This window comes from Artemia sp. Qi Xiang Cuo, chromosome 1 (assembly GCF_049724085.1).
Source record: "Artemia sp. Qi Xiang Cuo chromosome 1, ASM4972408v1, whole genome shotgun sequence".
In the NCBI taxonomy this organism is placed as follows: Eukaryota; Metazoa; Arthropoda; class Branchiopoda; order Anostraca; family Artemiidae; genus Artemia; species Artemia sp. Qi Xiang Cuo.
Window position 1 is genome coordinate 76,436,169 of NC_142794.1, and position 13,807 is coordinate 76,449,975.

Sequence of the window (13,807 nt, forward strand, 5' to 3'; positions counted from 1 at the left end):
AAGGATTTGATTTGGCCAATACAGCGCTTTTTCGTCCAAGAAGGGATTCCATCGAAGACCATTTGAGACAAAGTTGTACGGTGGTGTTCGGCAGGCATGAGCGACGGTGGTAGCATATGATAGCGTAGAGGTCAAATTTCTGCCCACATTGTTGTCTCAAAATTTCATCTGCAAGTCCATCACGGATATTCATTCTAAGGTGTACCTCAAGTATCCATGGTAAAAAAAAAATGAGGACTTAAGCTTGGATTTTTATTAAAATGTTGATCAATCTCCTTTTCCGTAGCAGTCTACGGATCTGAGCAAGGATAGAAGATGCTGCTGCTTTGTGGACGTGCATTTCATTATTGCAACCCGTGTTAATGTCTATGATCAACCCGAGGAGTTTGAATTTGTCCAACTAATTCTAGCTGATACTTCAGAGAAAGGGGATGTGTTTCGTTGTTGGTCATAACTTTCGTTTTCTTGTAGCTGATTTCAATTTCCTTGAGAGGAGGCGTAGAATGTAGTTCTTGGAGCATCTATGACAAAACTGAAAAATGCAACTTCTTGTAATTATATTAGGCTTAGATATGGGAGGGGGAGGGTGATTTGAGCAATACCCCGTCCTCCAGTATTGTCATCAATATGTCGTTACAAATGATTGAGTCGAATGCGGTAGTAAAGTCAGGGGCGAATCTACGACATTTTAATTGGAGGGGGGGGGGCACGAGGGGTCTACTTTCGGATATTCAAGGAGCATGGGCTATATAATGATTTTTTCTCAACATTGCTGGGGGGCACTTGCCTCCCTCCTTGCCCCTCCCAAACAACGCCGCTGAGAAAAGTAGATGCAATCTATGATTTGACCAAAGTTCGTCCCAGGAACCCTAATTCACAAGGAAACACGACTATTCATTTTTCTAAGCGGGGGGGGGGGGTTAAGCACTGGTAGTCATTAAAATCATATTTAACCATTATAGAGCAAAAAGCTTCGTACTTTTATATAATATGTTAAATTTGAGTGGAAGGTCTAAGCTTAAGGTCAAATTCCCCCAGCTGCAGTGTAGAATATCACTGAAATATTGCTTCAAATGTCTAAAAATTTGCTCAATAACTTTTTTATGCCTAAAAAATTGGGATAATACCCTTTATTAGTTATTTAGTATAAACAAAAAATTATAACAAAAAAAATCTTGGGTTTGTGAAATAATAGCAATAACAATTATCAGTATAAAAAATTCACAAAATAATTATTTTAATCAAACAGTTCGTGGTAACGAACTGTAAGTAAGGAGCGACCCGGCTCAATGGTAACCGAAACTGTAGAAAACGGAACACATTTTGATACCAATAGATAAATCAAAAGAATCAGATTTTAATGCTGATTTCAAATATATAAGTTTTTTTAAGTTTAGTCCTACCTATCAAAAGTTACGCACCTGAGAAAATTTGGCTGATTTTCGAAAAAAGGGGGGAAGACCCCATAAAAGTTATAGAACCTTAAGTAAAATCACACCATCATATTCAGCGTATCAGAGAACCCTATTGCGGAGGTTTCAAGCACCTATCTACAAAAATTTGGAATTTTGCATTTTTTGCCAGGAGATAGATCACGGATGCGTGTTTTTTTTTGTTTTTTTTTTCCCCAGGGGTGATCGTATCGACCCAGTAGTCCTAAAATATCGTGGGAGGGCTCATTGGAACGAAAATTGAAAGTTATAGTGCCCTTTTAAGTGACCAAAAAAATGGTGGGCAACTAGGCCCCCTCCCACGCTCATTTTTTTCCCAAAGCCACCCGATCAAATTTTTGAGATAGCTATTTTGTTCGGCATGGTCGAAAATATGACAACTATGTCTTTTAGCATGATTTAATCCCCCGAAGTCCCCAGGGGGAGGGCTGAAAGTTATGAACTTTACCCAATGTTAACACATAGTATTGGTTATTGGGAAGTATACAGACGTTTTCAGAGGGGATTTTTTTCTAGTAGTGGGGGGGGGGGGAGTGGGTCAGGGGTTATGTGGGAGGATCTTACCATAAAGGAAGTTTTTATGGGAGAAGGGACATTGCTATGAAGGAGGCGCCGGATTTCCCAGCATTATTTAAATAAAGATCAGAAATTATATATAAAAAAACAAGTTTTTTAACTGAAAGTAAGGGGCAACATCAAAACTTAAAACGACAGAAAACATTACGTAAATGATTGGGTTCATCCCCTAGTCAATACCTCGCTCTTTAAGCCAAATATTATTTAGTACTTTCATACGAGCTATTTATTCTAATTAAAGGCATTTGTGACTAAGGGTCATTCTTAAAGAATTGGAACACAATTCGAACTTTAGCATAAAGAGCAAGGTATTGACTAGGGGGCGAACCCTCTAATATACGTATTAAAAATATAAGAATATAGAGGTTCGTTAAGTAAGTTAATTCGTAAGTTACGTATATTTGTTACTAATAAAAACGTTCGTAAATAAAATTAAACAAGTTTCGAGAAAGCCATTTAACCAAATAAAAGTAAAATTAATATTCAAATTTTTTTTAATTATTCATGTACGGTGAGGCAAAATCAAAACCTGCATTAGTTCAAAAACGTTCAAAAATTAAATAAAAAAAGTTTTTAATTGAAAGTAAGGAACGACGTTAAAACTTAAAACGAACAGAAATTATTCCGTATTTGAAAGGGGTTGTCCCCTCCTCAACGCCTCGCTCTTTACGCTAAAGTTTGACTTTCACACAACTCTATTTTATTTAAACAATGAAAAAAATTTAGCGTTAAGAGCGAGGCGTTGAGGAGGGGACAGCCCCTTTCATATACGGAATAATTTCTGTTCGTTTTAAGTTTTAACGTCGTTCCTTACTTTCAGTTAAAAAAAACTTTTCTTTTTTTATTTAATTTAATGAAGAATAGAGTTAACTTCAATTGGTTAAAGCTACTGTGAGCCCAAATGTGTAATCCTGAGAACGTATGCAAATTATACAGTATTGACAATGAAAAGGTATAATTACAAACAAGAAACCACAGTACATGATTCAACTTGGATTCAACTAAACATGAGCAGATTAACCAAACATGTGGAATGAATATTTAATTTGACAGTTAGATGAATTAATAGGCTTATGAGATGCAGGTGGAAATCTTCTTGATGATATGATGGTGAAAAACGTGTCCCACTACTCAATCTGGGTAGTGAAAAAAGTTCGGTATTGTTTACATATTTTAAGCCGTAACAGATGTGATTTATATAAAGTAAGCCGACATCTGAATATCAAATGATGATTTTAATATCGCTCTTTACGTCAAACTTTAGCGTAAAGCGCGAGGCGTTGAGGAGGGGGAAGCCCCTTTCATATACGGAATAATTTCTGTTCGTTTTAAGTTTTAACGTCGCTCCTTACTTTCAGTTAAATAAACTTGTTTTTTTATTTAATTTTTGAACCTTTTTGAATTAATACAGATTTTGATTTTGGCTCACCGTACATGAATAATTAATACAAAATTTACGCATTAATTTTACTTTTATTTGGTTAAATGGCTTTCTCGACACTTGTTTAATTTTATTTAGGAACGGTTTTATTTGTAATAAATATAGCCTACGTAACTTACGAATTAACTTACGTAACGAACTTCTATATTCATATATTTTGAATGCGTATATTAGGGGGTTCGTTCCCTAGTCAATACCTCGCTCTTTAAGCTGAAGTTCGAATTTTGTTCCAATTCTTTAAAAACAACCCCTTAATCACAAAGGCTGTTATTTAGAATAAATAGCTCTTATGAAAGTACTAACAAATCTTTGGCTTAAAGAGCGAGGTATTGACTACGTGGTGAACCCAATCATATACGTAATATTTTCTGTTCGTTTGAAGTTTCGATGTTGCTGCTTACTTTCAGTTGAAAAACTTGTTTTTTTTATATTTAATTTTTGATCTTTTTTTCTAAATAATGCTGGGAAATCCGGCGCCCCCTTCATAGCAATGTCCCTTCCTCCATGAAAACTTCCCTACTGGAAAGATCCTCCCACATAGCCCTCGACCCCCCCCCCACTACCAGAAAAAATCCCCCCTGAAAACTTCTGTATAATTTCCAGTAAACAATACTATATGTTAACATTGGGTAAAGTTCATAACTTTCAGCCCTCCCCCCGGGGACTTCGGGGGACTAATTCATCCTAAAAGACATAGTTATCATATTTTTGACCATGCTGAACAAAATGGTAATCTCAAAATTTTGATTGGGTGACTTTGGAAAAAAAATGAGCGTGGGAGGGGGCCTGGTTGCCCCAAATTTTTTGGTCACTGAAGAAGGGCACTAGAACTTCTAATTTCCGTTACAATGAGCCCTCTCACGATATTCTAGGACCACTGGGTCGATACGATCACCCCTGGGAAAAAATAATAATAATAAATAAATAAATAAACACGCATCCGTGATATTTCTTCTGGCAAAAAATGCAAAATTCTACATTTTTGTAGATAGGATCTTGAAACCTCTACAGTAGGGTTCTCTGATACGCTGAATACGATGGTGTGATTTTAATTAAGGTTCTATAACTTTTAGGGGGTCTTTCCCCCTTTTTTCGAAAATCAGCCAAATTTTTTCAGGCGCTTAACTTTTGATGGGTAGGACTAAACTTGATGAAAGTTATATATTTGAAATCAGCATTAAAATCTAATTCTTTGTATGTATCTATTGGTATAAAAAAAATCCCGTTTTCTAGAGTTTCGGTTACCATTGAGCCGGGTCGCTCCTTGCTTACAGTTCGTTACCACGAACTGTTTGAAAATACAAAATTCCGCACTTTTGCAGATAGGAGCTTGAAACCTCTACAGTAGGGTTCTCTAATACGTTGAATTTGATGGTGGGATTTTCATTAAAGTTATATGACTTTTAGGGGTGTTTCTCCTTTTTTCGAAAATAAAGCAAATTGTCTCAGGCACGTAACTTTCGATTGGTACGACTAAACTTCATGAAAGTTATATATTTGAAATCAGCATAAAAATTTGATTCTTCTTTGATTAATTGGTATCAAAATTCCGTTTTTTGGAGTTTCGGATTACTATTGAGACGGGTCGCTCCTTACTTACAGCTCGTTACCACGAACTGTTTGATTACATCAGAAACATACGCATGATTTTTTTTCGAGATAGGAAACGTTTCAGGGGGTGGTGTGGGGGTCGGTAGTCATATGACAAACATATTAAATTAAAAGAGAAACCAGAAAAGTATTGAAATTGCATTACAAGGGACGTGATTAAATACCGTAGAAAGTGTTAAATAAAAACTATGGTACTAGCACTGTGCAGTGGGGTTTTCTTCATTATTTAATTCGTTTTTACTTCTTTCCTCAAAGTTTCCTAGTATCTGTAGTAATTATAACATTCTTTTTTGGTTGGTACTGATCATGACCCAAATTAAAAAATCCAAAATTTCCAATTTCGAACAATCAGATGAATAATAAATAAAATTTATATATTTTTCAAGGCTTGTAGTCCTAGTTCCCCGAAATGTGATCGATAATGTGACAATTGATCTCCTTATCCCAACATAGCGGTTTCTTATCTTTTATTTTGAGCCCCCCCCCCCGCCTCTCTCTCCCCTCCCTCATTTGGAATAAGATGCAGTTCTTGCAGGACATACCTGAACTTCTTCAACAGAAGGATTTTAATAGCCAAAATCTATGTCAGCGATATTCGTATTAAACTCCATAAATTAATAACTCCAAAAGGGGTGGGGGACAGGGGTTGAACTAATGTTTAAAACCAGGAATGACTTGGACCTCCCAGGAGAAGAATATTATACTATCTTTCAACGTATTGTTTTACAAAATTAATTTTCACCTATCTGTAGTTTTTCCAGCTTTTCAATAGTTGGAAGAATCAAATGGGGAAGTAAAACTTTCCTGGGCTTATATTATGCTGATGATTTAAGCATCCTAGATGAAAGTGCGAGCAAACTGAATGAACTTTTAGAGGTTTTACGAGTTCAGGGTTCTTAATGTCAGGAAGACCAAGTCACTAAGGCTAGGAATACGTGAAGATGAAAAGCTGACTTTGGGTAACGAAATCAAGTTAATCAAGTGGACCGCTTAACTTTCCATAGTACAAATGTTAGTAAGAACGGCGAGTGCAGTGAAGATATTAAAAGTAGAATCGCAAAGGCCCAAGGTGTTTTTTCACAGTTGAAAAAAGTTTCGAAGAATAGGAAGATAAGTATGTGATTGTGAGCCAAGAGTAGAATATTGGAAGCTACAGTGATGACAGTAGTCAAATATGGTTCTAAAACATGGGCGCTCCGAAAAACGGAGGAAGATTTGCTTGATGTTTTCTAGAGAAATTGCCTACGGATTGTTTTGGGTACCTACTGACTGACCGTGTTCGGAACAGTAGGCTGTACGAAAAGTGTGGTTCAATCCTGCTTTCTCGGGCTATAATGACAGAAAGGTTGAGATAGCTATGGAAATTCTGCGAATGAAAGATAAAAGATTGTCTTTTTTGGCCGCCCGTCTAGGTCTCTACGGAAAGCAAGTCGTCCTCGGTTGGGTGGCAGGATGTGGTAAAGGAGGATTTAAGGGGAATGGGAGCTTCCTGGCAGGGTGTAAAGAGGGAGGCTTTGAATAGATTGGGATAGAGGAGGAACGTGTGCAGCTGTGTCGGCCTTAGGCGACTTGGTACTGCGGTGAGTTCCTAGCAGTGGTAGTCAGTAGACTGTTCAATGAGATCTTAAATTTGGAGGCAATTAAAAATTAGATGCCAATATTGTTTATATAAAAAACGTGAACGTCCTGTTTTCCCAGTGCTTGCACTTTATATTGGTATGTCTGTCTTGCATTTTAGTATACTGCAAGTCACACTATTTCATGGGTACCGGCAAATGATTTACTAATGACATCTATCGGTTGGTAGTTTTAGATTAAATAGTAATACTGTTCAAAACCTATAGAAGTAAATTTTCATTGTATACAATTCCATTGTATACCCATTACGATGGTATGCACTTCTTCAGTAGACTGTAAGTTGAATTCTCTTCTCTTTTTTTTTAAAGCAATAATCATGTTTTGCCTAATGATAACTGATGCATTACTTTAAAAGTAATGTTCATGTCACCAACAGGCTACCATTATTGGTAGACTTCCTTATTGGTCTAAATTAACCATATTTTCATATTCCGGTAATTAGTACATTCCTTATTGGTCTGTGTAGAATGACTTGTTAAAACTGTAGTTTTTCTAATAATGCAATCATTTTCCGTAAAAAAAATTTATAAGCAGATATTAACCTATAAAGAAAAAAGACAAGTTTTTTCAACCAAAAGTAAGAAGCAATATTAAAACTTAAAACGAACATAAATTAGTACGTATATGAGGGGGGTTGCCCCCTCCTCAACACCTCTCTCTTCAAGCTAAAGTTTTTTTGCACTAAAAAAAATAAATTATTGTTCTAATTAAACGACCCTTGTGTTTCAAGAGTCGTTTTTAAAGAATTGGGACAAGATTTCAAACTTTAGCGTAAAGAGCGAGATGTTGAGGAGGGGGCAAACTCCCTAGTATACGTAATAGTTTTTGTTCGTTTAAAGTCTTAATATTGCTCCTTACTTTTAGTTGAAAAAAACTTGCTTTTTATTTAATTTCTGATCGTTTTTTAAATAACGCCAGGAAATCTGGCTCCACCTCCACGGAAAAATCCCTCTCCTACGGAAATATCCTATTGGCGATGCGATCCTGGTGAAAATTTACCCCGGACAATTACCCTTAACACCTCCACGTGTAAAATGGAGTCAGTAAAGAGAAAGCAAGATATATAAAGAAATTTCGTGTAAGAATTCTGGGAATTTCCCCCAGTATACAATTTCCCCTGAAAATTCTCCCCCTGCAAAATTCTCTCTCCATGAAAATTCTCCCCGTGCAATGTCCCCCCAGCAAAAAATTTGTCCTCCCCTCCCCATACTTCCCAAAATACTAATACTATATAAATACTATTCGTAAACAATGGGCAAATTTTATAACTTAAAGACCTTTCCCCAGGAGCTGTGGGGGGTTATGTTATCTCTAAAGACACATTTATTAGGCCTTTCAACTGTTCTGAACAAAATAGCAATCTCATAATTTAGATTGGACGATTTTGAAAAAAGAAGCGGCGTGGGAGGGGGCCTAGTTGCCCTCCAATTTTAATCAATTAAGAAGGGCACTACCACTTTTAATTTACTTCAGAATGAGCCCTCTCCCGATTTTCTAGGCCACTGGCTCTATACGATCACCCCTGGAAAAAAAAATAAACACTAATCCATAATCTTTCTTCTGGCAAAAAGTAGGAAATTCCTCATTTTTCCAGATAGGAGCTTGAAACCTCTACAGTAGGGTTTTCTGATACACTGAATCTGATGGTGCGATTTTCATTAAGATTCTACGAATTTTAGGTTTTTTTTCCCTCATTTTCAGAAAATCAGGCGAATTTTCTCAGGCTCGTAGCCTTTGGGTAAAAATAAACTTAATAAAACTTATATATTTAAAATCAGCTTAAAAATTAAATTCTTTTGATATGTCTATTGGTATCAAAACTCCATTTTTTAGAGTTTCAGTTACTATTGAGCTGGGTCGCTCCTTACTTACAGTTCGTTACCACGAGCTGTTTGATAATTTAAACCCCCTGATGGTCACTCTGAGATTATGTCGCTCTTTTTTATTTGCATCACTAGAAGCTATACTAAGGTGTAATGTAATATATATGGTGCCTCTTGCCCACAAAGAAAAAGCACATGGAGGTCGCTCAAAGCAACTTTATTTGCTGTCAATGACATTCCAAGGTTGTTTTTTTTTAAATAAAGACATATCCTTAAAGAAGTAGAATAGATTGCACTACCCCAATCCCTAGCCATGTGTTGTCCAGATTTTTTTTTTTTTTCGTGAAAGGTGTCGTGGAGAAAAAAAAGTCAAACTTTAGTGGTAAGAGCGGAGGGAGCAATCTCCCTCATGTGTGGAATGCTTTCTGTTCATCACTCTTTACTTTCTCATTGATTTCTTGTGTCTATTACTTAAATATTACAATTGCCCCGGATAATTTGTATTAAAGTGAGCCTTACCTATTTTTCTTGTCCGATCTCCTTCAATAGAACTACCAAAGACAGATTTAGTGGAATATATTTTATGGACACGAGGTGGCACGTCTAAACTATTTACGTCAAATATGTCATTAGGTTCAATGAAATAACTTTTTCGTGATGTCCGAATGTGACCAATCTGAAATGAAAACAAACAGTTTATAATCAAAAGATGTAGGCTACAACTTACTTCATAGAATAAGAATTTAATACAACAATATTGGAGTTTAGTTTCACACACTAGAAAATAATTGCAATACATGGCAGCACAAAGGCCTAAATTTATTTCTGAGGGGGGGGAAATTTACAAAGCACCAAAAGACAAGCTAATTATAACAAAAATATGAGGAAATTAAAAAAGCTAAAAATCCTGACATCAAGTGATGGGCTTTTCCAGGAGGACTCTTCACCCTACACACTTGCTTTTGCCGCACACCATGGTGACTAGGTGGCTTACAGCACAATCGACTATGTTCCTAAATTTAGTCTAAAAATCTCAAAATTCCTAAATCTAATAATTACGGGTATGAGTAGTTAAATCGTAGCTCCACAAAAAAAAGTTATTTTTTCCCAAACTAGATTATAACAAAAACAAATTTTCATTAAAAGAATGTAAAAGCCCTCCCCCTCCCACTTAGATTTGATAACATTTTGTTGTATCTTCAGTAAACAGAAAATAAGAAAAATCCTTGCCCCACCCTAGATTCGCATTCATTGATGCCACTGTACCTACTTCCTCTAAAATAAAAAGCTTCAGTAAGGGGTCAAAACTCATTTTGACCAAGTTCGATGGGACTGGAAATCCACCATTCATCATAACTTGGTTCCCCGAGGGTTGGTCTAACCCTCAATAGAAATAGGTTATCGGTTTCCATGAGAGCCACCACCCTCATCAATGCTAATTTTCGTATCTTGTCAAGGCTGAAAAATATCTAAGCGGTACAGTTTGCAACAGTTTGTACTTTGTAGCTGTGGACTTTATTTTTTTTCAAGTTACCTACACCTCTTCTAAAATCAAAAATCAAGTCATCAGATTTCACAAATCCTTAGAGCGACAAAAGTATCCTGCACTGTTCTAGCTTACGCAAGAAATTTTTCAGAGAATTGCCTCGAAGAAAGAGCAGAATCTTAAGGAAGGTTGAAGGAGCAGAAGATGAATCCGACAAAACATATCTTGATAATTTCTCTAGAAAGTTCAACCCCAAAAACTTCCCTTCTCACTGAAAAATTTTCATTTTGAAAGGTAAAGTATTTTAGAATAGTGGGGGTAATAATTCCCATGGCCCCCCCCCCAAAAAAAGGAGAAGTCCTCTCCTTGTCAGAAGAAACGTCTACAGCACAAGGTTGTTGGGCATATGTCTGTTTAAGTTTTTTCTATTTTGCTCATGGCTGCGAGATTGAGTTGAAGATCCCAGTTCTTTTGTTTTTTGGAGGGGAAGGGGGGAGAAATTAGAGGTTGGTATATGAGGAAGAGGCAAATTAATTTTTTCTTCCCTCGCAACAGAGCATGTGCTACGGGTGTTTTGTGCCTATCATGTGACATGGTCTTTGGCTAGTCATCAGATGAAAAGAGAATCCTATACAGGGAGGACAGATCACTCTTACTAAGCTTAAACTGGTGCTACTGTTGCTGAGTTGCCACTTTATTTTAATGATAGACTAATCGTGCATTTCTGTGAAAACACATATACAAAATATAAATTTTATAATATGCATGGCTATGAAGCAATGGTGTCCACAATTACAGAATAACCGCATATTAAAATAATTGCCAGGATTCGTTAAACAGACTAGCTAAGAAAAAATAAAATCTGTGTTACATTAGCTAATAAACGTCACTTTCTGAGATAATTATCGTAGCAGTGCCAAATTCAACAAGGAATAAACCTTTGGTCCTAGGTGAAATTGGCACCGTATAAACTGAATAGGGAAATACCAAACAAATTATTACTATACCCTACAGGAACATAATTTCAAAATATCCTAGGGTTGTACGGTGGATTCTGGGGTGCAAAATCACCCTGTTTCATAGCTATTTCCCAGCTCAAACTTAACTCAGAAACTTTCCGAGAAAAGACAAAAACACGTTCAGTTCTCACTTGTTTGAGGTTTTTGCAGACAAATTTGCGGTCCATTTTAATCTTTTGAACAAGTTGTCCAGCCATTTCGTGAAAGGATCAGAAAATATAAGCGCTTGTGTAGAGTTAAGAAATGGAAGTACTTGACATTTTTCTGTGGACCAAGATTTAAGTGAAAATTTTCAGTAGGTATTCACGGACATAAAGTTACATAACTGTGTATTTTCTACCAAAACCTTATTATCCACTTGTTCAATATGGGCATTTGTGCGGAGATAAGCTGTGGTTCTCTGGTTTTCAGATTTCATAAGATTTTGCTGGTTTGATAAGCTAAATGAAGGCCCACAAAGAGAATAGTCTTATAAAACACAGCAATAAATAGTCAACTGTACTTCTCGTGACGCTAGTAACTACAGATTTCCGCAATGCCCGTGCTAGCAAATATATCACACTGTACGAAAGAAATTTTAGTTTTTGGACCATCAAGATTTTGTGCCTACTGATAAGTCGTATTCTTAACTTGTGTTTTATGGACAGACCGCCAATTCTAAATTCCGTTTTCTTATGCCCAGTGGAAAATTTAATTTTCTCACTGTTTAATTGCGTAATTTGCTTTCTAATTTCTCCGTAAAACATTGAATGATAACTGAACTTACGAAGAGTGTGCAGTGCTGTGCACCGTATTAGTCTTCTTCATGTAGATTTCGTCAAATAGTTCGTGGTAACGAACTGTAAGTAAGGAGCGATGCAGCGTAATAGTTACCGAAACTCTAAAAACCGGAATCTTGATATCAATAGATACATCAAACAACTTGGCTTATTATGCTGATTCCAAATGTATATGATTCATTAAGTTTATTTTTACCAATCAACAGATATAGTAGTAGAAAAATAGCTTTTGACCGGGAAAAAATTGGTACAGAAATGGTTTCTTCACCTACCGAACAAGAAAAAGACGCTTAACAACATATCAAAAGTATGAACCTCTATCTCAATGTAAAAAAAAATTATGTTTAAAAAGAAATAAAAAAAAAAAATTAAAATTAAAAATTGAAACAAATGCAAAGTAAGTGTTTCACACATCCTTTATGGTCAACTTTTGACCCTGAATTAATTTCTGGTGTTGATTTCATCGGCTGACCAAAAGAAAACTGTTTATTGGCAAAAAAAACATATTTATTTTAAAGAAAATAAACTGTGTATTTAAAGAAAACTGCTACTACCGTCTGTCAGGATTAGAAGGGCCATATTGACTCGTGTCACGCACCCCTGCTGCCACCTACAACTTTTTTTGCACCCCAAATAAGGGCATAGCCTCCCTAGGGAGAATGATTACGTAATGGGGTCAATGACCTCTTTTTCCAAGGTCGATTTATTTGATGTTTCTATGTGTAATAACTCCGGAACGAAGGTTGCACCTGCGCATTGAATTCTAACGGGAACAATGTTATTGATCTAGGACTCGAGGGGGAAGTGAATTTCCGAGAAATTGATTGCGTAATCGTTCGTGAATGTCATGGTGTCCAGAAATAGTATTTGTTGTTGTTGCTCTCGCCCAAATGTTATGACTGTCCCGGAAACAGTTAGATCACGTGTGTCCTTCTCAGCTAATCAGAGGATAGGTTACATTCCCCTTCTCAACCACTAAGAGGGCTTGTTACATATGATTTCCCTGTTACATAACAATTCGCCCTTGAGAATTTGCATATAACGGACGTGCAGAGTGATTAAATTATCAGAAAGTATTTTTACGCTGTGTAAACAACAATGGATAAATTCGATGAATTAGAAGCCATGTCAACTTCAATTTGCAATGTAAGTACATTTTTTATTTTCAAACGACTTTTCCTTGGACATCCTCCAGTATATTCAGCTAAAACGTAAATATATTCCTTTACCCCAAATCCCCCCCCCCCAAACCATACAAACATCATTATAATCAATGGAAAACATAAAATATATTCTTTTACCCTCGAAACCTAACCCCCTCCCCACCATTGTTTTACAATCCCAAATTCTCGCAAAAAGAAATAATTCTCTATTCGTTAAATTATATCCTTTCTCTATTGTGATTTAAAGTGTATACTGACTTTCGTCACTGTTGTTATTATCTTGCTCTGGTTTTGACACAAGACTCCAATGTGAGGCATATAATTAGCTATCACCCTTTCCGGCTTACAAACGCGGTCAACGGAACTATTCTTCTGTCAAATTAAAACACTATGATGCAATAATTAAGCTAAGACCTACACAACCTGTGTGGAAGTAGAGAAACAAGTTATTTTCGAATTAGGGTCTAACAATATCCCCCGCCCGCCCCCATTGTCTTACAAACCCAAATTCTCGCAAAAAGAAATACTTTTTTGATGAATTCCTTCCTTCTATATTTCCAGCTAAATCCCCCCCCCACCATTGTTTTACAATCAAATTCTCGCAAAAAGAAATAATTATCCTTCCATCTATATTTCCAGCTAAAGTGACCGCAGACTTCTGTCAATTTTTATTGAAAATGCCGTTCTGTTTTGACACAAGACTCCAGTGCGTGGCTAAAATTAGCTGTCACCCTTTTTAAAGCACTTCCTGTAAAAGGTTTCTCAGATCAAAATGGGATGTTTTTCTCCTATCAAATTAAAACGGTTTCATGCAGACAAT

General features: G+C 36.3%; 1 protein-coding gene across 1 annotated transcript in view; it reads right to left on the reverse strand.

The window, feature by feature from the left end:
- AdamTS-A (ADAM metallopeptidase with thrombospondin type 1 motif A) overlaps positions 1 to 13,807 on the reverse strand; it is a 646,314-nt gene that overhangs the window by 492,079 nt on the left and 140,428 nt on the right. Inside the window, exon 4 of the mRNA XM_089091831.1 lies at positions 9,060 to 9,216. Coding sequence (XP_088947957.1) covers positions 9,060 to 9,216 — 157 coding nt within the window. The remainder of the gene's footprint in view (positions 1 to 9,059; positions 9,217 to 13,807) is intronic.